The sequence below is a fragment of the Temnothorax americanus genome, unplaced genomic scaffold (assembly GCF_048541705.1).
Source record: "Temnothorax americanus isolate GAGA-0224 unplaced genomic scaffold, ASM4854170v1 Scaffold57, whole genome shotgun sequence".
In the NCBI taxonomy this organism is placed as follows: domain Eukaryota; kingdom Metazoa; phylum Arthropoda; class Insecta; order Hymenoptera; family Formicidae; genus Temnothorax; species Temnothorax americanus.
In genome coordinates, this window is record NW_027509721.1 from 218,558 (window position 1) to 244,035 (window position 25,478).

A 25,478-nucleotide genomic window follows, 5' to 3' on the forward strand; every position below is an offset into this window, starting at 1 on the left:
TGGAAGCGGTTTATTGCTATACGAAAATATCAAATCTGTAACATGCAATGCTAATTGCTCTCTTGTTTGTGTTTTTTACAATAAGTATATTAGTGCTCAGATTATAGAGCGAGGGAACAAATAAAAGTTTAATAAACGTATATCTAAAATGGACAGATCTGTTATGTAGAAGCTCTCACATCAAGTGAGAGCTTAGGACAGAATTGTGAGATAAAACGTAAACATTTATATTTTCACCTGATCCAGAGTTGGCGAGACACTCTCTCTGACGGCGTGTTTTCTCATTGCAGTGAAGTACCTACGGGAAGTGACGCCGTACTTCAGGAAGGCTTCGATCATCCAGGAAGTGGGCTGGGAACTTCAGCGCGGTTTCCTGAGCGCGACGCCGCCGCCGCCGAAGTCACCACCGCGGGCGGATACTCGTTATCTGCCATTACAACTCTGCAGACTCACCAGAGCGCATCCCTCTTCCGATCTCGGTAAGTCTCAACATCGAAAAGTCGATGCGTGGTTCGAGTATATAGCTCACGTCTGCCGTGTAAAGATTAACCCCGCGCTGGTTGCGCGCGGTTGGATCTGCGAGATCCCGGGGTATTTCCCAATTTGTTGTAATATGTTAACCGAAAGAGGATTATCACACGGTGGTGAACACAACCTCAATTTCATTTAGCGAAAATCAATTTCGAATCCGTTCGAATTCATGACCTTTGCTCGAATTAGATCATTATATGATAAATGCTACACCGCTAAATATTAAAGGATAAAATTTAAACTATTAACCCCTTGAGTTAAATAACATTTTGCTATTTTTAACCCAGTATAACAGTTTAACAGTATTATTTTAATTCCATTGGTTTAGTTAAGTTGACATTGTTTTAGTTAAATTAACGACATATTTTGAGTGAAAGTATAGTGGCGATTTATAAGGAATGATTAAAAATGACTCAATTAAATATAATTTGACACTAATTCAACGGTGTACGCGCGATAACATTTTTAACAAGAAAATCTCATGTATAAGTGTTTTAATGACCTTATTAATGACAATACTTTTACTACTGTCTAATTTGTCATACCTGAAATATTGGCTTTATGATTTGTGAACTCTTTAATCGGCTCTTATTAAAAAAGCATTACAACCTTGATATTTTTATCTTCCGATTTCTATTTTAAAATGCTTTAAAATGCTCGAAACTTGAGATAACTATGCATATGTATCAAAAATTGTATCTATATATTTGTTAACGCGACACCTTCAACTGCATTTGAACAAAAACGTTGAAAATCAACGAATCTTCCTTCAACGAAAAGAAGTAAATAAATTAAGGGTTTGTTAACACTGAGTAACTATAATTACTTTATTAGAGTCCTCTTTTCTAAAAGGAATACTGAAGCGATTAAGGGGCGAGAGCCCGCGCCGATTACTTGAAATTTAATCTAAAACACGGAAAACGTGAACGTTTTCCGAGAGGAAAATAAACGCGAGGGAGGGACCGGCGGGGAATTAAAACGCAAACGGATTGCGCGTTCGATCGTCTTGATTGACGAAGTAGCGCAATCGCGGTTGAAGAGTAGCGCAAGTAGATGAAGAGTTTCGGAGAATCGGGAAAGATCTCGTTTACCTATTTGCCAAGCGACGGTGGTAAATGGCCTCGCGGCGGGGATAAAAGTCCGGTCCTTCTATCGGAGACAGTCCGCCTCTCCCACCGTCGTCGTCTACGGGGTAGTGATAAACTAGGGATGAGTTAGCACGAAGGGAATATCTCTTCCCCTTGGGCTTGTAGTGAGTTAATGAAAGGCGAATGGCTCCTTAATTCTGTAAAGCTTCTCCGTTCCTCTCTTCCCCGTTTACTCTCTGAGCGCGCCGTCTCCGTTCAGGGCCGGCTTGTGCAAATTTTCACCTCTTGAGGATTGTTAGCGGTGGCCCATATGTGCGGCGCGCAGCGGTTGCGTTTTATTTGAGCGATTTAGCTAAATGCCTCTATTATTTCAGTACTATTGTCGTTCACTTTGCCGTAATTCTATTTCGATTATTGTTTTTATTTTATTTATGGACACATAAAAATTTCATGGAAATAATAAATCGTAAAATTAAAGAAGTTTAAAGTATATTAATCAAGGGATGTGCAAGTCTGAAGAATATGGTAATCGAAAATTATAGTATATTTCAATATATAACGTATATACATAATTACATAATATTTTGTTAAATAAATAAATATATTTATTTAACAAGTATATATATTAAATAAAAATTTTTTTAATAATACTGAAAATCTGTTCTGAGAGTATTATACGAGTATCATAAAAAACATTCTCGAGGTTAAAGGGTTAAATCCGACCCTGGGACTTTTCTGGACTGAAAGAAAAACCGCGAGAGGGAGAATAGCTGCGCTATTAAGAGGAGATGGCAGAAGGGAAGAGACAAGCGCGCGGCGGTTGGCGCCGAAAGGGGTGGTGACAGACGGGATGGACAGTAAGGGGGTGGCTGCGAGCTAAGAAACGCAATCAGGAACGTGCCGTATCTCTTGCCGGCATCTCGCTAAGCCATGTCATGCATGGAGTAACGTTTACAGAGATACTTCCGCATGCTGATATTTCTTAAATCAATCCGGTGGTGCATCCGCATTGCGGTAGGTATAAAAAAAATGAGCGTCAATCATAAGATTATTAATTCTGTTATACGATATATAGACGAGAAATTGCAAGGAAAAAGTAATTTAAAATCTGAAGAAGATAACGGCGTTATTGTCATTAGATCGACGATAGAGACACCCTGTGTGTTAGATTAGATCGATCAGGCCTCTCAATAATTTTCAGTCGTTGGATGCTTGTAACGATCTCGCGGACAGTGAATGTGCAGCCGGGCGAACATTCTGGTCCACGGGTGAATTTTACAGCCGATGCAGTAAATTTTATGTCGTTGCCGCGACGATGATTGCATTCATATTGCCTCGATCGATGAACGTGAATGATAACAGGAGCGATAAATTGGACGTGCACGTTGCATGCGCAAACCAAACCGCCGTAATCCTTTTGCGTTAAAGCGCAGGTAAAAATCTCGATTGTCGAAAAATGAGATTTGCGGTATTAGGCGAGAAACAATTTGTAGCACTTCCTGTAAAGGATGTTGAATATATTTTTGGTATTTGTAATATATGTAATTATAATCAATTTAGTAACAAAGCCGTGCGATCCAAGCCTAGGTCTTTTGGCAGCCTCATATTGGTTTCTGTATATGCATCTATACTATTATATAAATTTTCCAAACCACTGCGCGCCGATTAAATTTTCGGACTTAAAACACAGTAATTGTTATTATAGAATTAAAAAACCCCTTCCCTCCCCGGAATTAAATCGACTCGATTTAATTATCTAAAAATTGTAAATTTGCATGGCTTTGTTACTAAATTGATTGTTTATCGTTACGATCCTATTTCTCTTATTATTATTTATTCACGTCGGCTGAGAAAGACGTTTCAAACTATTATTAACCGGTTATTGCGATGAATATTTACCACATGCCTCGGTGGTCGAATTGGTACGACGCCCTACACGGAATGAGGGAGGTTCCAGGTTTGAACCCTGGCTGAGGTAATATTTTTCGCAATAAATTCCTTTACAGTTTTTAGATAATTAAATCGAGTTGATTTAATTCCGGGGAGGGAAGGGGTTTTTTAATTCTAACAATTACTGTGTTTTAAGTCCGAAAATTTAATCGGCGCGCAGTGGTTTGGAAAATTTATATGTATACATATATAGTATAGATTATAGATGCATACAGAAACCAATATGAGGCTGCCAAAAGACCTAGGCTTGGATCGCATGGTTTTCTTACTAAATTGATTGTTTATCGTTACGATCCAATTTCTCTTATTATTATGTAATTATATTTTATCAAAAATTTCAAGTAAATTCTGGACCTGTATTTGAACTTGCGTCTGCATCTGAATAGCACATCCGCTTTGAACTTGGATCCGCTACTTTTTGAATATGCATTATATATTCAAGTGTATCGTATTGCTGATTATGACGTTTGAGATAACGGCAGCGAGAGATGACGCCGGACGCCAGACGCCGTGATGGAATGCTACGTGCAAATGAGCATCCTATGTAGCGCAGTGCATCGCATCGCCCGCGGCAAAAGGAGAACAAAAGCGTAGTATGTCAGAGGAGGGCGTAAAAAAAAATAGAGGAAGACGCGGTTTTGCCCGCGCGTTGAATGCGCGTGTTTACACGATGCCCGCGACCGCGAGCATTTTGCGGTTGAAAACGTTCAGTTACACTCGTCGCGTGGCTGAAAACAAACAGTCGGGCCTGTATTCGTCGCCATTTCGAAAGCGTCCCCGCTCGAAGCTTTTCTAGATCATGAATTGCAAAAGCCGGTGTTCTATACTATAGCGGCTGTCAGAGCGCGCAGCTATACGTAAATCGCTGAGATGAAAATGCGCACGATGTTTTTTTTGCATTTGAACTCGGTTAAATGGGCTAAAATGGGGACTTTGGCAGAATGGGACAATCTATGTTGTATGAATGCTAACGGTATTCACGCGCTGATTTCTTTTTATTTCAATAATGCGTTACAGAAACTTCTGCAGTAAACTTTATTAAAGACTTTTGTATACTACTTAAATAAACCTAACATTATTTTTCTGATTTTTTACTGATTTTACATTTTGTATGTTTTGTTCTACGTCGTATATGTATATAATTATATGATGTTTATAATTTATATATTTTTTAGTAAAGCTTTTCTTTTACCCGCTGGTTGATTCATCTTACCTTTTGATACACCCTGTATACGTGAGTTATAAACATAATATAATTAGGTACATATAATCTGTGATGTATTGAATCAAAGCATATAATTTGTTCAAATCTGAGTGTGCTTCTCGATTACGTAATCTGGATGTACTCCTCAATGTTAATTAATTAACAATCAACGCTCTTTGATCATTTACCCGTGTGAAGTGTCCTCCTAAGCATGTGCGGCAGCATATCAGACGGAATTGACGCTCGCGACCCAAAGTCAAGTAATCAAGCTTACCTGTCGTCTCGAGGCAACCTTTCGAGATCTTGCTGAGTTTCCGCTCTTCAGGCATGAAGGATTCTAGAGCCGAAGAAGACGGCTGCTTTACAAGCTCGCGCAAGGTAACCGCAAGCGGTGCGAAAAGCATCTCCTGCGGGAACCTGTATATATAAGTACTCTCCCATGAGGATTTCTCGAAGGAATCGTTTTCAGAACAACCCTCTAGGGATGAGCGAGAACAGCAATACCGTGATTGCGCAGATATTAATTCGTTCAAGTTCGCCGAAGTCCACGAGCAATCACATTTCAGTGGATTTCCGATAAAGTATCCATAAGTGTAAGGAAATTAGAACTTCAGGATTGGAAATTATAATATAAAATGTAATAGATTGAAATAAAAGTGAAATTTGTTGATATTTTTTTAAATAAATTACCAAAGTTTTATTAGGAAAAACATCTAATTTTCTTTACGAAAAAATTAATTAGTACCCAACATCTCATTTTTATTTGAGAGTTTAAAATGTTTAAATTCAAAGAATTGGGACCCCAAATTATCTCTAATTTTCTAAAACATAAATTCCTTTCAAATTAATTACCAACAATCCGCGTAAAACTCCTGTAATTTCAGAAACTTCCCATTTGTTTATTCCGATATTTGTGCGATAGTTACAAAAATGGTCATTAAAATAGCCAGGAATTGTAATCAGGCGTAAATCAATAGCTCATTATCGCGGAGGGAATCGCAAATTGCTCCTTGACGACAAAGGAGAGAGATGGAGAAAGACGAGTAAAGGTTCCAGTATCACTGATGATTCTCGCCCAGCCGCGCCTCATTAATCAGACGGACGGCATATAGGGTGCAATTATCCGGCGGTAATTAACTTCGCAAACTGCAACGCCCGCGAAGTCCGGGAAGGTGGTGGGCGCACACGTGTTAGGGGATGCTTCGTGCGGCGCTAGCGGAGGCGGTCGGATAGTCTGGATGGAAGGTTCTTCGTGGGTTCCAGCCTGATGGAGCTGTTCTGGAATTATACACGGGAGTTAGGTCCTGAAAACCGGCCGGCAGCCAGCTTTTGCCCCGGAAACTAATTTAACTCTCGCATCCTCCACTCTACGCTTTCCCTCCCTCTCTCTTTCTCTTCTTCTCCCTAGCCCTCTCCATCTCACTGCTCTTTCACCTTTCGTTTCTGATTTCGACTCGCGCGATCGTCCGAGTCTGAATGTGATACACATCGGCGCGCGGTGATCAATTTCTGCGTTCTGCTGGGAATGACATTCGGGTTCTCAAACCCAAGGAGAACGGAAAGTCAGAATGACGTGAATTTGGACGTCGTACTGACCAAACTTACGTCATTTTTCAAGTTGACATTATTTTGACTTGTCAAAATGTACGTACGGTAAGAACTAATTCTCGCCGTTAAGGAGTCCTCCGTTCTCAAGTAGAACAGAAATGTCAAAATGATGTAAATTTGACGTCTTATTGACATAAAATTGACGTTAAACTGACGTTATTTTGACTTTTCTGTTCTACTTGGGAATGAAGGATTTTCTCTTGGGAATTAGTTGTACATATATAATTGAGAATATTATCTATCATAGAAATCAGAGATTTACTACCAATCTGCAATACGCAAGTAAAATTATAAGGGAGAGATATAAAGAGAGAAATGTAAATAATCGTAAAAACGTACACATTTTTAATCTTGTCTTTAATCCATTTTCTTTTTTATTAATCCTTTTGAGAAACGCACACAATATTGCGTTTACACTCGCAGCGTTCTATTGAAAGTTTGCCACGTTGGTTCGTTATATTGATAATCGGATAAGCGCGAAGATAAAACAAATTTCATGCTCAACAAGATCGAGCAAGCTGTAAGTTTATCGGAAGAACAAGGAAATTAAAAGATCATCCACGGCAAACATTTTCCAACTTCTCGTTTTTTCTTTTCAATTTCTAGAAGCGATATCTGCGGAATAGTGACGAATATTCGTGAATTTGAAGAAACACATTGAAAATGCAACTAATCGAGTTGTTTATCGTTCGCGGAAGATTTCGTATAATAATATTATTGTGAGATAAGTGACAGGAAAATGGAATAATACGCTTATTAGAAATAGATGGCGATTATAAATGAATCTCATACACTTTAATTTTTCCTCGGCTTTGATTTCTTAACAGTTTACTACATTACATTGACAATTAGCGCTTTTGATCGCGATACTTTCTCGACGAGAGCAACTATCTATCAAAGACACCGTGCGTCGGCAAGAAGAAATGGACCAGGGACCTACCGTGGAAATCACAGAGATGGACACGGGGTAAAAAAAAAGTTGAGAGATGCAAAAAGGGCGAGGCTATAGGTAACGAGCAATTGCAGGGGGGCCGTTATCGGTAACAAGCGGAATTGCATTGTGCGCCGAAAAGCCCTCCGGCAAAGGTCTCATTACTATCGTCATGCGAATCCCAAGCGATACAAACGACTACCTCCACCACCCGTTTGTCCCGCTTGCCGTGTATACATATATACGTGAGTGCAGCCGCACAGAGGCGTGCACACGGCGGTGGACACACGCGTGCGTGTAGTGTATCGTGTATAAGTACGAGTATTATCGCGTTGTGTATACACGTCGTCGCTGTAAGGGCTCCATTATACTCTGATATCGTTACGCGTACCGTGCCGCCGCGGGACGATTTGTATAAGTGATGGCCCTACGAAAATGCCGTAACATTAACGGCGAGGATTTTGTTACGGCGATCGTCTCTGCGGATTGAGTGTATACAATGAACGGGTTAATTATTAAGGATCGAGGGCGCGGAAACACAAAGGGTTTCGGACGCGCTCCGTTACAATGACGCAAAAGTTTAGCATTTAGAGATCTGAAGAGCTAAATATTTCAAAGTCGGTAGCGCTAGATTTTTGTTGACGTAATGGAAATTATGGATTTTACGCTTTCGCTTTCGAATTCATGATGCGACTTAAAAAGTATTACCAATGCGACAGGATTATAATAAGATTCGATATAGGTATTTTTCCGAAATTGGCGTAGCTCTCAAAGATCAAACTTTTAAGAGTATTAATAAATAATTTTAAAAATATTTATATGAGAATTTTTTAAATTATATATAATTGCAAGTGATTACGATAAAGATATTTTAATTGTACTTACTTGAATAATATTTTATTGAATCGTTTTGCGTTATTTTTCAAATTTATCAGAACATTATCTGCTGCACGATCGGTTGAGATCCATTAAAATAAAATTGGTGCCTTGAATGAATAAAATATAAATGTGCAGAAATATAATATATAAAATAAACGAGATTTCATTTGCGGAATTGTAATACCAGATTCAATTATAGTCCAGTTAGTAATTATTTTTCAAATCTAATTTAGAGAGGCTTGACCCGTGGAATCCTTTTTTTTTACGCAGAATCTCTTCAATTCTTTTTATTTTTTAAATTCCTTTTTATTTCTCTTAATTCCTCCCACTTTTATGCACTTTAACATCTAATTCTTTAAAGTAGGTCGGATTTATCGAATGCAATTCCCGGCCCTTCAAATCTTTAATCATTCGGCTTTATCGGATAAAATTTTACTCGGCAAATATCAGATTATAAGTGTGCAGCTCGTCGTCGTTTTTGTTTGTAGCAATTTCAAATCCGATTACCGTGATGGTGCTCGTTATCAGAGAATTCCTCCGTGGATCGTGCCGGGTCCAGCTTCTTTCGGTGTCTTCCGGTAAGTCGCGTTTACATAGTTTGACTCTCTCGCGTAGTCAGCTAAACACCTCGCCGTCACGCTGAAGGTTCGTTACACCGACTACATAAATCAACGCAACATAATAAACTCGAGATGACGGCTTAGTCATGTATAATAATGTGCTTCAACCAACAAGAGAGAGAGAGAGAGTGGAGCGAGAAGAAGCGGGCATTGTTTGAGACTGAATATAATTATATATAAACATATTTTTCAATTTTTTGAAAGAGAGACTGCACGTGTTAAATATTGAATTCTAACTCGTCTAACAATATAGGAGAATATTTTAATGTGAAAAAATAATATTGATTATATGTATAATATAAATTCTTTTAAAAAGCAAAAAATATATTTAAATATATTTAATATAAAACTAATAAGACATTTTATTTAATATCGCGGTAACTGAAAAAATTAGGCAAAAAGTCGTAGATAAATTATTATACATATACATGATAGAAATTAAAATAAAATAATATCCTAGTTTATCATATAGCTTATACGATTTTTTACGCATATTCAAACTTTTACTTATACAATTTGATCACAGAGCATACGAAAAATTTGAAATAAACTTTTTGACTGCTATTTTGAATAGTTTGGATTCGAATCATATAGAAATTGGAATTCGAATAGTTCGCACATCTCTAAGTATAAATGTTATGAGCACGAATATATAGATTGTGCTATAATGATGTGACAAGAAGACGTTTATTCCGAATTACAGTGACTGTGAGTAACGACATCAGTAATGGCGGTAAAATGAAATTGTAATATAATTACTTTAATATAAAAATTACGGATACTAAGGGTAACTTTGTAGACGCTGACAATGTTGCAGCGTCAATGCGTCGACGAATTCACTTGGTGACAGAAGTAAAAGCCGTAGGAACTACATATTAGGTGTCGACGGCGACCATTAAGGCGCAGACCTGATGGCGTAGGTATATATATACCTGCTCCACACGAGCGCGCCTCTCAAAGCGCGACAGACGCGAAGCGGTTACGACGTTGGCACTATTCGCGTCGCGAATTATTAATTTACGCGATACGACCTCTCGCGCAATTCTCGTTTTGCGATGAGATTCCGTGTTCAGTGTGTTAAAGCGTATCACACACCGGCGCACGCATCGGAGATTGAAGCTGCATCGCAATTGCGTATCGGGGATTGAAATTCCACCGAGGAAGATAAAGTTGCTAGATTTCGGGGACCCAGTTTGCGTTTTCAATTCACAATTGATCGCGCCATCTCGATCTCAGTTTTCAATGCGCGTTATATACATATCAACAATCTTTTTTTTTTACGGTATTTTATAGTTGTTTATCACAATATAGAGAGTGGAAGTGTAATATATACGTTTTGTAATCGTTTCGATTGATTGCATCCTCCCTCTTTCTCTTTTTATATCGAGATTATTTGTATTGTTTATGTAAAAAATATAAAAGCATACAGGCGGAATACATCACGCACCGTGCGAATGAAACATGTATATTCGTTTGTATTTCACCGCTAATGCGTGTACTCTGGTATGCGTATTTTGTACATACATGTATATGTAATATAATGCGCATCCACACAGAACATTGTGTGTACGGAGAAACGGCCATACACTGTTTTGTAGAAAATAAAAGATCGCGACATTATTTTTTCATTTCTCTCTCCTATCTTTCACCGTACTACAGCCGTTTCAGATTTTACTCGTAACTAAACAATGTTTATTACTCTGTCAGCTTTGTTGCGTTGGAAGTTGGCCGTAACGTTACGTGAGCAATCAATTCGCGAGGCTGCAAGTTATATTTTTTAAATTTTGCATTATACTCCCGTGAAAGATAAGAGAGCGGACACACGTTTAACTCGATCGTTTCTGTCCACTCCTCGAAAACATTTCTTCCGCGATTCCTTATTCCGTTTGGTTTTCCCATCGACAAGACAATTACTGAAAGAAGTTCGGGCAGGAGGCGGAAAAGAGGATAATAAAACTCGGGAGTACGCTCCGTCGTCATCTCCTTTTTCGAAGATATCCTGTTTCGTCAACAGCGCACGGTATACCGTAAAATTCCTATCGAGGGAGGACGATTGGCCTGATATCTAAAAATAAAAGAATAAAGGCGGAGAGAAGCGACGAGATAAGCTCGCGCGAGGAAAGAAAATGGGAACTCAATAAGAAACTTCTCACAATATGCTACATCATCAATTTCCAGAAACGGCCGTCGAAAATAATTAGAACGTCGTCGTCGTCGCCCCCATTGGAATTCGCGCGCGTCAATCATCGTTTCGCGATAGAAATTAATTTCATATTCGGGGCGAGATGGTAATATTGCGTAATTGAAATATTCATGTACTGCTGGGGCAGATAAAAAAGCATTATAGACTCATCTCTGTTGAATCGCATAAAAGTATTTTCTATATATTCTCGTGATTCTCTCTCCATTTTTTTCATCTCTAATAATTATTCTTTTATTTTTATTACTTCTACAATGTTCAATTAGTCGCGCACGCTTAATATTCAATACGAAAATATATTTTTTGATGACATATAATGAAACAGGCTGTGCGCAAAATAAATAACTGTTACGTTACATTCATCATTACATTATAAGAATTATAATGTATATCTCTTTGTCGCCTTATCGCATCTGAAATACGTTAGTAATAGGATTGTTATTCTTGAAATTTGATATTTCGATGTATTTGTCCGTAATCGGTTTATCGCACATGAATAATATATTGCAGATGATAATCTCCTTTCGCGTTGTTTCAATATTGATCGTTGAACAAATCTCAACGCTCAATCACTAATAAAATTTGGTTACAGTAGCTATACAAAGCGTATTTAAATTGCCGCACTGTTAGACGCGCTCTATGATTTCCGGACCTGAATAAATTAGTTAAGATCCCATAGGTGCCGCAAACGTTGAGATTCTATTGGTCCGCGTCCAACAATTCCACAAATCGTGCATTTTATTTAGCATAACAAATTACGCCGCATAAATTTTCTCACGCGATACGCCGCAACGGTGAATCTGCTCGTGTTGGCGATGTGATTACCCACAAAATTGCTGCAGTCTATTTAAGTGTATTTTACTTTAGAATAATTTTACTAATATTTCGCATTAAGAAATTTTTTGCATGCAACCAATTTTTGTTTTTAATTCAAATATTAATAAATTCCCTGACAATTCTTGTCCATAATCATGCAGAAAAATATTTCGTGAAAAGTTTGTTCTCTCGTTGTTATTTTTTTTTCTAGGAAAAAAAGGGAATAGGCACATATTTTTTTCGCCAAGTCAGCCGGCATTCGAAATCATATATGCAAGAAAGAAAAAGAAAACAGATAATTTTTTTTTTAAACGAGATTAAATATGGAAAGAGTTAATATATGATACAGCTGAATACTATATTATTCTATTATTCTATTAGTCTATTATATTATTCTTGTATTATAGTTACGATTTCTATCTACCTATACATATATTACTTCTTCTTGAGATCTTTAAGCAATTTTGTTACGCGACTTCTTTCGAGAGGATAAACATATGAGAAATATCTTGCTTTGTAGAAGTTCCACGATAAATCGACTAATTTGGAATTTAAACACTTTAATATTTGACAATTCAATCATATGAGGGCGGTGAGTAGCACGAGTCCTGAAACGTGTTCGGACTCGGCAAGCGCGCGATTCTTATTTGCGATAAATTGGGGGCCCAACACCTTGCGCAAATAAAGTCAACGTATTGTTCTGAATGTAAACTTTCAACGCGTGTTTATTTACTTAAAAAATGCGATAGTTTGACCATAGAAACATGACTAACATGCAAAATAATGTTTAACTGGTCCAATAATATGCTCAAGCACGTTTAGATATCGGAACTTTTATACTTTCCAAGTTGACTGCCGGACAAAATACCCATTTGTATATAAAAATAGAACATAAATTGTGCCGATTTTAATTTGAAAACGTGCACCTCTATTTCTAAACATAATTTAAATCTAACTGACTCTCATTGTCAGAGAGAATTCCAATATCTAACTTGTCCTTAGCCAATTTAACTTTTGTAAAGTTACTTACGTGGATTTACGATAAGTTGTAAGGTTCATCCACAGTCCTCACACATTTCTGACTTAAAATTCAATATAAACCTTTTTTTAATCGGAAATACCAAATATGGTTTATTAGTTATTACAAGCAAGGTTTCATCACTTTAGTTCATTAATTTCCTTGTCGGCTGCGCGCTAGTAAGTCGACTAACTGATTTTGCCTTTCCGAATATAGCTACACGTCGTTATTGGATACTCCGCCGTTAATTGTAATCGCCGCGATAGGATACGCGCCTGCGTATCCTAATTGTCGCCGCAGCTGTAGTAGTGTTTTTAATCAGCAATTAGGGAACCAACACATTAATTTCCGGCTCGTCTGTTGTGGCATTCTCTCGGAGGCTGGCGGTAAATGCAAATAGGCTCGCTACTGGCCAATTGATTGAATTGACTCGCGCGTTTACGAAATCATGTGTGCTTTGTAGCATGTATTCCGTATTGTGTTAATGGTATTTGATAGCGCTTTACAACGTTGCGCAAAATTGTTAGTCGTAAAATATCACAGCTTGTATTATCCAAAACACAAATTATAATAATTATTGCTGTAATTATCGCCAATTATATTGATATTTTTTAATTTAAAATACATATACACACGTATACATACATGTATCTAGGGTATTTTTTTAAATGCTTTTTTTTCAAGATATTTAAGTGTCTCAGTTTAAATGTTTCACCCTGTATATATATATATATATATATATATATATATATATATATATATATATATATAGAATATTTTTATAATGTATGTGATTTACACGTGACTCACGTACTTTAAATCTGTGCCTATATGTATATATATTTTTTTTCTTCACAAAGTTGATCTTTTTTTTGTGGAGATGGAAGGAAAACTCATGGAAGAGAAAAAATAGAGAGAAGAGAGAACAGAAGAGAGGAAAGAGAGGAGAGAGAGAATTCAGAATGAAAACGGAACAGAGACGGAAAGAGATGCGAGTAGAAGAAATCGGGAAGTGGAGATATATAATGCAATTGGGTGAAGTGAGTTAAACAAAAAGAGAAAATAAACGCGAAGTGCACAGAGTAGAAGAATAGAAGGGCTCTCTATATAGAGAGAATGAAAGAGCAACGATGGGATAGAGATGGCTATTCAGATATGCAATGATTGCGTTGTTTTCAGTTTTCTATTAATTCTTCTTGGGTATATTTTTTGTAGTCAAGTAGATATTTTGTAAAAATCGGAAAAAAATTAATTTTTATGAATATAAGATGAATGTACATTATAATAAATTATACGATTTACAATTATCTGTAAAATTTTAACAAATTTTTGAGATATTTTTGAAATTGAAGAGATTCATACGTATAAGTGCATGTTTTATATTCGGCAAATATATAAAGTTTGAAAAATGGATGTAGATGTGAAATTAGGAAATACAAGTCTTTAATATTTCAAGATCTCCGGATTTAGAAAATTTCGTATCGGTGTAATTGAAGACACTAAAGCTATGACGTGATAATCAGTTTATCGGCGAATTTTCATTGATACAAGCGATATCCGGTTCTATTAACGGCCTTTAAATTTTTCTGGTTTTATTTTGTGTAGGAAAAATAATAATACCGCGAATACCAGCTATATTTTTTTGCTGACCGTTTGTTCTCTGCCTCGGATAAAAGGATAAACTCATTATCTTTTACGATCGAACTACGATGAAACGAATTTTTATTATAATATTTATCGTATTCACATATTAATTGTTACATTTGAACCAAGTAAACGATATTTTTCCAATTTTCGTTCTTATAACATAATTTTGGAAAATTTATTACTTGATTTGTTCTAAAAACTTACGGCAAATCTGATGGGTGGGTATTACAGTTTACCATTGATTACATTATGGAAATTATCGTAGGAAGGAAAAGACAAGGGAGAAAGGGTGAAATTTAATTTTAATCCTCACTAAAGGAACATAATGATTTATTTTAACAATCCCTTCTCAATGTTTTCAAGGATGAGAAAATGAAAGAGCGGGGCGAAAATTATAAGATTCTCTGATTTTATTTGAGTGTACTGTGTTCTGAAAGAATTATACCTCGATACCTCGATACGAGATACCTCGAATATACATAACAGTCTATTCCATATTATCAGGTTTATAAATTTTAAAAAATTTTTAACTAAATGAATACTATATGACATAAGTGCGACGTACGATAATATCGACTCTTCGAACTTTTGCAAGTTTCATGGAGGGATTCAAGGATCTGTTTGTCGAAAGAAACGTTCTTAATTCTGTAAATATTTGAATTTTGAAAGTAGAAAAATTTCCAAAACTTTTTGTACAATTAAGTTTTGAAAAAAGTTTGTCATAAAAATGGGGATAAGTCTAAAATTTTAAGAACTCAAATACTTAAGAATAAAATTTGATGAGATTTCAGCTGGACAATTGTGGCTTACAAGAAAGTAATTAAGATTAAAAGAAAGTCGAAGAGGGCAAAATATCCTTTATCCGGAATTATTTTCTATCTATCGAATGATTACGGATGTTCGCAAAAGATTAGAGCGGGCTTTCAGCGCGAAGCTTAATCAGGCTTTTGAAAAAAACATTGTATATTAAACTTCTCGGTTGGGGTTGGCGAGTTGCCGTGGAAATTGCGTAATCCTTTCGTTTGTTCCGGATTAAGCCGTTTGCCAAAAAGAAAGAAAAAAAAACGCACAATTGGATGCACGCGAAAAATGTTATATATAGTTTTATATATGTGAGAATGACGAACCCGCGTCGTACTTTTTAAAATGTTTCCATTAATTTTTTCCATTATGCGTTGTCACGAGTTTAACGTCACATTATCGCGTTGTCACGTCGTGTTTTCGCGCTTTCAAATAGGAAGCTCTTGTATTAAATATGATAAAAATACCTTCCAATTCGTTCGGAATTAACGCGACAGCTGGCTTCGCTAGATAAACAAAAGATCTGCGTAATTTCAAACAGCGGTATATGTATATTGTCCCAAATGGAGAGTTATTATTATTAGAGAGTATTATATATAGCTGTACAGAGCAAAGTACCTTTTAATTTCTCAAAGGAACAAAACAAGAATATTGAAAAACTATAATAGACATATATATATAACATTATATATTATAGTTCTATTACATACTTATATATATATATATATATATATATATATATATATATATATATATATATATAATGCAACTACAATTATCAGAAAGATTATGAAAAAAGTAATCTCAGAAATTAATTAATAAAAAGTCAAAATTTTATTCAACTGAGAAATTTTCTTTCGGTCAAGCAGTTTCCGTGCGGGATTTTATTTATTGATAGCCAAGTGGAAAATTCGATTTTTGATAGAGTACTTGGTGCAAAGCTGATATACGTTCCTGGACTTTCATTGAGACATAGCGACGCGGCGAATCGACTTCCGCCACTTCTTCCTCATCCTTTTAAAAGATTAGTAGGGCGAGAAGGAGATTTACCGTGGTGAAGGCTTCTTCTTTGCGAGAAGGGTGGGCTTTGCGAGAGAGAAATCCATTGCTTTTATTATTTCAAACGGAGAATAATGGAGTTTCGCGCGACCAACGTCGCAAAACGTCTCAATAAACCGCTTCGTTATCTTTCTTATTATCAGACTGCTGATATCAGCGCTGTAATTTGCACAAAAAATGAAGGACTTGCAGTTTTCGTCACATTTCACGTTTCAATATTTTGTTGCTTTATTATATTGAAAAAGTATTTTTATTAATTTCTGTACGTATATATGACACATTTAAGAATATATTCGGACTGATGTGAATGAGAGTAGAAAATAAAATGTTTTTTAAACGGTGTTCATCCATGCTATACGTCCATCACGTATTAGGATGGCAGTGCTTATTAGATTCACATAAGGCACTAAATGTTCTCGCGTCGAACATATTCGTTCATGTGCGCCTTACATATTTTATTATATTTATTTGGATATTATAATGATTGTTACCTACTTATAAGTCGAAAATTATATTTCTACCATTTAATTTAACATTGCAAATAAGTTATTATTTTTTGCTATATTTTATGTTTAATCTTTCATATATTTACAAATATACTATTAATTAATCCTTTATAATCCAATTTTTTGAAACTATAATAAACATTAACCTTCGGATAAAATTAATAATTAGTTTACAATTTTTATTATAAAAAAAACGGTTTCTATATAACTTGGAACAAAATGCCACGCTAAATTGGACCGAAAAAATGTAATAAGACTTAAAAGATAGAGGTATACGAGTGTGCGACATTGCACACAAAGTTACCTCCTACATGGTGTTATTAAGAGGGTTAATGTGACTTTGAGTCATATAATGCATAAATGATACATCCAGGGGTGCGTTCCACTTTGCGTTCGCAACCGCGACGCTCCTAGAATCATTTCATCCCTGTTCTTTGTCAAATGTTAAACAAAGACGAATTACGCTGCGTCACAAGCGTTGCGAGCGCCAAGTGGAAACGGATAAGGCACTCTAGCCGGAATGTGCATCTAGATACGAGCCCGGCTTAAAAATGCTCACTGATTGTAAATTTAGCACGGCAACATATATGAGACGTAGCGTTAAAAAAATGGAGCAAAACTGAACGTCTGCTTTACGCGCCATTTTCACAGCAGAGGAATCTTGTTTAATGCATTTAAAAGTTGTTCGCACGCTGCAACGGTCAATCCGGGGGTACGGAATTAATTAGAGAATCCCGAGTTTTAACCGATTTAACATCCGCTTCGCGGCGCGGCGTTGCGCGCATTCGTCGTTGAAATCAGGACAGTATAAAAGCTTTTCGTTGTACGTGTTTCCCCGTAAAAAGGATACGTGCTGGGAAATTATGTGGCTTTCTGACGGCGACAATTCATTTTTCAGGCTCTCAACGACGCGCGCACCTCTTCATGTAGAAGAACTTTTGGAATTATTATGCCCTTTTGTTCGATCCATACTTTTAACAATTCATTTTTACGTCTTTGGTAAAATTAATTTTTTGATAGATTTAACGATAAAACAAAATTTACGAATTTTAAGAATATAAAAGTATATTTGAATTTTATCGCAACTGAAAGGTGAAGTAGACAACAAGAGATAAAGTAGTACCGTGCGAAGATAGCGGTAGACAGCAGTCAGAAGCTTGGAGGTATGTACCAAAGGAAACTTATGAGCGACGTTACAATCAAGTCATTGAAGTTTTAGCTTTGCTATTTAACTGCGAGACAGAAGGAACAAAAGTGTGTTTAATTAATACAATACAATGACAAACCGCTGGCGATTACTGAATGTGCCTTCGGCTTTTAGCCGTTTCTATATACTCGTGCATCGCGAAATGTTCTTTATCGCTTTGATCATTCAACCGACGTTCTTATAAAGAATTTTCCTTCGCGTGAAAATTCAAAACAGCGAACGTTATAAATTAAAAGGGCAAGTTAAAAGAACGAGCGTGAATAGTTAGCAAAATTAAAAACATTGAGTGCAGGATATTTTCGATTTCAATTTTAACAAAAGCAATATAAATATTTCAATCGCGCCATTAAATCCCAAAAGCTCAGTATAATCTTCAAAATTTGAATTCTCTCGTACCATTCTAATCCTATGAAAATATATAAATATTTTTTTTAGCGACCGAAGCTAGCACAGTAAATCCATATGTAAATTCATCGGTTTATTGTATACGGGCATGTCGATGAGTCAATTATCATGATATTCGAAAAAACGAGCTTTTCGTCCGGGAACAACGATATGGTATATTGGCTTGATAAACCTATCGTAGCATCAGCGAGGCAAATCGAGAGAGCGAGTGCATCTTGCGTCCGATGAAAACCACGCAATTTCCAATGGTGGCCTCCGCTCCAAAAATTAATGGCCCGATCGGGCCTGTCCGCGACTACAAGAGAGGTTAACGTCGGGGTTGAGTTCCCAATTTCCTGCTATCCTTTTTTTTTATTATTTTCTTTTCTCCTTTCTGTCCCGTTGCGCCCCCGCCGCCGCCGCCGCCGTCGCCGTCGATCGACGAAGCGTTTCGCGTCGATGCCATCAAATGCCATAAAATGAAATGTCCGACGATGAAAGCGAATGATGGCGGTGGAGTGAGGCGAAAACGAACGAGCGGGAATGAACAGTCGGGCCAATCGCGATGCGACCATCGTTAGTACACCCTGCGTTTGACGCGGGCGTTAAGTGTACAGCGTCGTATTGTCATGTTTAGCAAAGACAACTGTTGTCCAATACCAATAGCTTCAGCAAATTCATTTCTAGAGTCTCTATATCCCCATATACACCCTTCCTTCCTCTCGCGATTGGAGTTTTACATTATTAGAAGGCAAGGTGTAATCAACTTCTTTTTTTAAAAGACGGTTTATAACTTTATCATGGAAAATATTATTTTACCAAGTTTGACGCAAACGTTGTGCACGTTTATTAAAAATTACCTTCTTTGTTCAATTTAACATTTATTTATAGATTTTTTGCATATAATTTAGAATTGAGGAAGACGACGTATTTACGAGTGATATTTCACTCTTCGACTTTTAAAGAATAAAGAAGTTTTAGTAAATAAGTTTTAAAAATAAAGAATATCAAGATCCCCAAGAGGAAAAGCGACGTACGCATATTCTATAGTATAAAAATTGTTATATTCTCGGAAAGGCCTCGGAGTATTAATAAATTGTATCTCTGCCATTCTCTTTTGCGAGAATCTAATTTTTGCTCTCGCTCCTCTCGGTATATATATATTGCGAGCATGATCCACATCCGGGAATCCCTGTTGTCATTAGGGAAATTTCTCCGCGAATGTCAGGTCGTCACGATATTAAACGACACCGTGGAGTCACGTTAGAGAATCGCGTAATACTCCGTAGACGCGTCGCCATTGTTCTAGCTGGTACTAAAGTAGCTCAGGAGAAAATAATATTGGCTGAAATCTCCCGTCGAAATGTTTGCTGGAGGGAAGCACGATATCTACGACAGATTTTGACAAATATTGTCGTGGATTCGTCTGAAAGACTACTGGAGAGTTGGGAATGCCCCCGTGAATTATATGCAAATAGTGGGATTTTGCATGAAAATATTCAACAAACATGTTATTTTATTATTAATTATTTATTCAATATTATTGCTTCTATATATATATATATATATATTGTTTCTCTAAGAATGCATGTCCACTTAGCTCTGATGTAACTTTTAATACTGAAGAATTAAAAATTTATTTATAAAATTTGTAGATAAAGGAGAAACTGCGATAATCTTTTGGTACGTTGAAAAGTACGTTAAAAATAATATGACATTACGAAATGACGCGAGGGAATGGAAGGGCGAGTGCTGCTTAAAGGAAAATTTAGTGCCGCGTATAGATAAACCAACATAACTCGACACGCTTACAATAACGCTATTAATTTTAGTTGTTAAAGTTGTACGAGTCGTGAAACTCAAGGAAAGTAAATATTTGGCTGGTAGCACTTGATGTTGGCGCCCGCACCGCGTTCGCGTATCAAGTGGCACGTGGCACGCACTAATTGGCGCCACACGCGTACTACTAATATATATAAAGTTAATATTTATCAAGCAAGAGTCCATATCGCTGAAGATACGACTCGCGTTAATACGTTTTGTTTGCAGTTTGCAGTTTTAATCAATCAAGCCGCTCCATTTTCTTGGAGAAGTGCCCGTCGCGATTTCGATTTTTGTTTGAAAACTGTAACTTGCTTTTTGTGAAGTGATTTATTGAAAACGTATAGAGAATTTAATAATTAAGTGTAAAATATAATCTTGGATATTTAACAATTCTAAAGATTTATGCATAGTGTACAATTTTATGGTAAATTAGTGGGTGTGAATCGATCTATAAAAATCCATGGAAACAGATTATTGTTTTTTAAAAATCTGTAATGGCAGATTTGCAAGATATGATTTCTCTTTATGAATTATAAATTACATTGAAATGTACTGAACTGCGAAATCTAATCTTGCATCGGTAATCCGTGAATTAAAATATTTTCCCAGCAATAATTTTCCCACAATATCCTTAACGAAAACCGATTTCATCCGGGATCTATTTTCAAACGTAATATCGTTGACTACGTCTCGGCTGGTATTTTGAATCAGGCTCGATAGATACCGTAGGACTGTAACGGCAAGACCTAACCGATATATAATCCTCTTATAAGTGTGAATTCGGTACTTAGTCGATTGCAAAGATGGTAAACGGCACCGGAGATGTTATCAAAGAATACAAGTCCGCGAAGGCGATCGATTACATCATTCGGCGGGCGGGCTAGATTATGTGGCGTTCTTGCACACCATTGGTCACCTGAGACCCTTCACGAAGACATCAGCTACTGGCGGCAAATCTTATTTGAATTGGAGATGGCAAGTTTACCCCTCGGGTCGACTGACGTCGCAGAGTATAGGCAGCTTAAGAGGGGGTCGGTAAGTAGCTTAAGGAAGCTTGCGGAGGCGAGGACGAGCCATGCGGTGGTTTCGTCCATTGCTCTTGCCTCTCTATTTTGATATCAGCCTTCAAAGACTCGCTACCACGTGTTTGTGAATATTTTACAAAGTCTTTTCTCTCTCTCTCTCTGCCCGCGCCGAAAGAATATATTTCTTTTTCCTCTCTCTCTCATCGCGGATTTTTCTTGCTTTTCAAAATATTTTTTCATCTCTTCGGCTTCACATATCCGCGCGGCAATGTTTCTCCTTTGTTTTTTTACATGATTTTGAAGGAAAAACCGAAAAGAAATATTTTGAGTTATAAATTTATTCGTAGTCCTTTAGTAATACCGATTTTTGGTTCCCTTAACTGCCTATTTTTTTTTATTTACCAATTGGTTCGCGATTTTAACTCTTTAGTTTAGTTGCACAGATTTTTTCGAGATTCCTTTTTAAGATCGCGAGCTATATATGCAACGGTGAAAGTTTTTTATCAAGTCCGTGAAACAAGTCGCAACTTTGTCCGGACCGTTATCTCGATTGCCGGCCGAGTGTTAAAAACAAAGGCGGAACACAACGCAGGAATCTCGGGTGTATAAAATTGAAATATGGATCCGCACGGACGTGGATATTCGTGTAATCGTATCCGTTGTTCGTATCCCCTGCCAACCCCCTCCGCGATCTTTGGACCCTCAGATAGCAGTGATGGGGGAATGGAAGTACTTATTGAAAAGTTAGCGATTTACGAGCGAACTTCTCGGCTGCATTAGAACGCGTATAGCGATAAATCGAACCTACACCGAATCGCGCTGGTGGATTGTATCACGAGCTGTACAAGAATAAGGTGCATCCTGCTGTTCCTGGAGGAAAAAAAGCGGCGATAAACGCACGTGCGACAGTAGAGTAGAATTATTTGAAGTCTAACCGGTCTAACGGCGATCGATTCTCGCGACCTTACATTTTAGGTCTACATTCAGATTAGAAATTATTTAACTTGAGTTTGCTAATTTTTCTAATTGAAATCTATAAATGTTCAGCACTTTGTCACACTGAAATTTTTGAGTTGTATATGTCTTGAATGAAGATTATTCTTTTAACTTTTAATTCTTTTTAATTATTAATATTAAAGTTTGTCTTCTGTTTGACAGCTTGTTTACAGCGTAGTTTTCTAGCTACTTCGATCGACACTAATACGTGTAATAAATGTACTTACCAAATTTCACGTATAAATCTTTCATTGTGCTGTGCGTTACTCGTGCGACATGCTTTTATCTTAGGGTGTACTTTTGACACTATAACATCGCATTTTCACAGCTAGTACACGGCGGCACCTTATAGGTGTATTTACAAGTTTGTGACGAGAATTGAAGCGAAATAAGAGGGGTTGTGTTTGCTCTGCCGAGTTGGCTCATTGTACCCGAAACGACTTCAGAAGGAACTCTACCCGATTCGCAAACATTTCTTCCCCTCAATAGAGAATCTTTGAAGGCGGAAAATATAAAGTGGAAGTCGAAGTGAGAGAATTTATCAAATTTTAAGAAAGAAATCCAGTGTCTAAAGGTTTGATGTGAGAATTTAATTTTAAACTTTGAAGACTTATAAATTTTATATATCCCATTTATATACGAAGAATACAATATGAAATATTTCGAATTTATTTATACATATATATTCGATCGTGTAATTATGTATTTATAGTAGCGTTTATAATGAAGGTAAATATGTTTCATGAACGCGTATAGAAAAAAATCAGAACAGTCGTTTTCTTGTTCTTTTTCTATTTTTTCTGCTTTAATTATTTTAATTTTCGCTTTACATATATATTCATACAATATTTATTATATTTGCGTGGTTAGATATTCTCAATGTGTTCTGTTTATTTGTCAAAAGTTAACAAATGTACAAATTTCTGATATCCTAAAATTTGTTTTCTCGCCTCCTATCTCGCCGTTTTTCTTTCTCCACGTATATCTTCTTGATTCGAGACATTCAAGATGATGGAAAATACCAACGGTGGTGCTTGCCGCGGGATCGATATCGAATTCCGCGCACAAGGACGCGTAAGCACCTTCGCTTGGACTATTCCGGCATTTTCGCTGGCGTTTTCAAAGTTCCCGCTGGACCAACGGGTGATGGCGGTAGCTGGATAATAGCCCGCCACATCGTCTTCCGAGGTCACAAGGGTTGCGCGGGACGAGAGATAAGGGGGTCGATACTAGACGTTTCTCATCGCCGATTTTACTGGCCGTCATTTCGCCTGACTTTAAATTGCGAAAGACGACGGTGAATCGGCGGGCCGCTGCTGAATTTAAATTCGTCGGGGGAATTAAACGTCTTCGCGCGCGAATTAAACGTTATTATAATTGCATTATTGTCTCATCAGCTGCTGTATCTATAGCTCTCCATTGTTATCTCAGATTCCGATTACGGAGTTAGTGACAATTTAAAATCTTATTAATTTTATAATCAATTTAGACAATAAAAATTTGCCACAAACAGAGGTTTGAACTATAATAATACAGATGCGTGATTTATTTGTTAACAGTAGCTCCGAATCGATTTTTTTAAGAAACAATTTCAATATTATATATGAATTAATCAATATCTTGAATTAATGTAATTCTAAAATTATTTTTAATATTAAACTTGTTGTTCAATTTAAAAATTGGATGGTTTTAAGAATGAGATCCATATACATTCTATATATAAACCAAAATTGTCACATTTCACAAATTATTAAAAATCAATCGAATGTTGCACAGTTTACGAATTCCTTGCGCATATTTAAATTATATAAAATTTCATATAAGAGTATAATAATGGCGACTTGTGGATCGTCGATAAAATTATTGGCTCGCTAGCTCCATTTGCGGTTGTGAGTTAACTGCTTTTATCGTCTCTTCATGTTTAACTCGTGTGCGGGACTTTAAATAAACGAAGTGCCAACGAGGCAAAAGCAGCATCAAAGGACGAATCTGCGGCGCGGAAATCCGATGGCATCGTTGAACACGGCTTATTAACTTGCGACAGGATCCGAATTCAAACATCATTGGGCCAATTCTGGATGAAGTAATTGAATGAAATCCGATGAACTGGAAAATGGAGTTTTATGAAACGAATATATCGGCTCTTTTACGGACGTGCTGTAATTAAAATATTGTTCCGACCCGGTACCTTTATATGCGCCGTTGTTATTATTATTTAACGCGGATTTTACGAAGGCGTAACATTTAATGTTGCGTAAATATTTTTGTCAAAGCGTATTCAATATATGGAAGCTTGATCGAAAAGTTTAAGCGTCCAGCGAAAAACATTGATATTAAATACACGTAAAACTGTCCCATTTCTGAAATTGAGTGCATATATATGTATGCTCTCTAAACGATTTCTCTGTGAAGGAAGAGAATCATACATTTTTTAAAAATATTTTTCGTATTTTCATTTTTTTTTGCGGTTTTTGTGTCCGTTACATTTTCAAAGCGCGGTTCTCGCGCATTCTTTCACATTGGACATCTCCAATGACGGCGCAAAAAGCCTAAGCCCGCACCGCTCGTTTGACCCGTTATCGTACGCATCCACACACGCTTCCGAATACACTTGTGCGGCCTGTCCGGTGTTGAGATGGCACGCCGTTACGGCTGGAGTTTGAAGTGCACGCGAGCAACGTCGGTGCACAACTTGAAATTGAGTTGTCATCCACTCGCGAAGTTGCACGGGTGCCTTTATAATGTTCCCAGCGACTGTAACGCGGAAACTATTAGGTCCGAGGCCGGGGTAGCCCTGTCAAGACGGGGGAAATTAACCCTTCCGCCGAAGCCGCGGCCTGAGAGCGAAATCGCTCTTTCCGCTCAGTTCGTTAGTGAGAGCCAGAGATGGCTCTCTTTCTTTGTCTCTTTTTGCATATTTTGCATTATCCGCATAATGTGTTCCTCTAAAATAGAGCGTCTAAACGGAGCTTTATTCTCATTCTTTCGTTATTATGTCCAAATAACATGTCCGAAAAACAATCCAATTTCTTTCAAAACAATTTGACATTGCTGGCATTTGTTAACGAGAAGTATTTTTCGTGTTTAACGTGGGGCTATCTTGCCGACGGTACTTTGCAGGCTCTTTTTCACTCCGTTCTCCCACCGCCCACACTGCCGATCCGATCCCTCAGGGCTGGGTAAC

The 25,478-nt window shown here is 37.0% G+C and overlaps 1 protein-coding gene across 2 annotated transcripts in view; it reads left to right on the forward strand.

The window, feature by feature from the left end:
* The window catches only part of Syn1 (Syntrophin-like 1), a 227,341-nt gene that overhangs the window by 129,461 nt on the left and 72,402 nt on the right, over positions 1-25,478 (forward strand). For both annotated transcript variants that reach the window (XM_077419600.1, XM_077419601.1), the window contains exon 3: positions 291-479. In XM_077419600.1, coding sequence (XP_077275726.1) covers positions 291-479 — 189 coding nt within the window. The remainder of the gene's footprint in view (positions 1-290; positions 480-25,478) is intronic.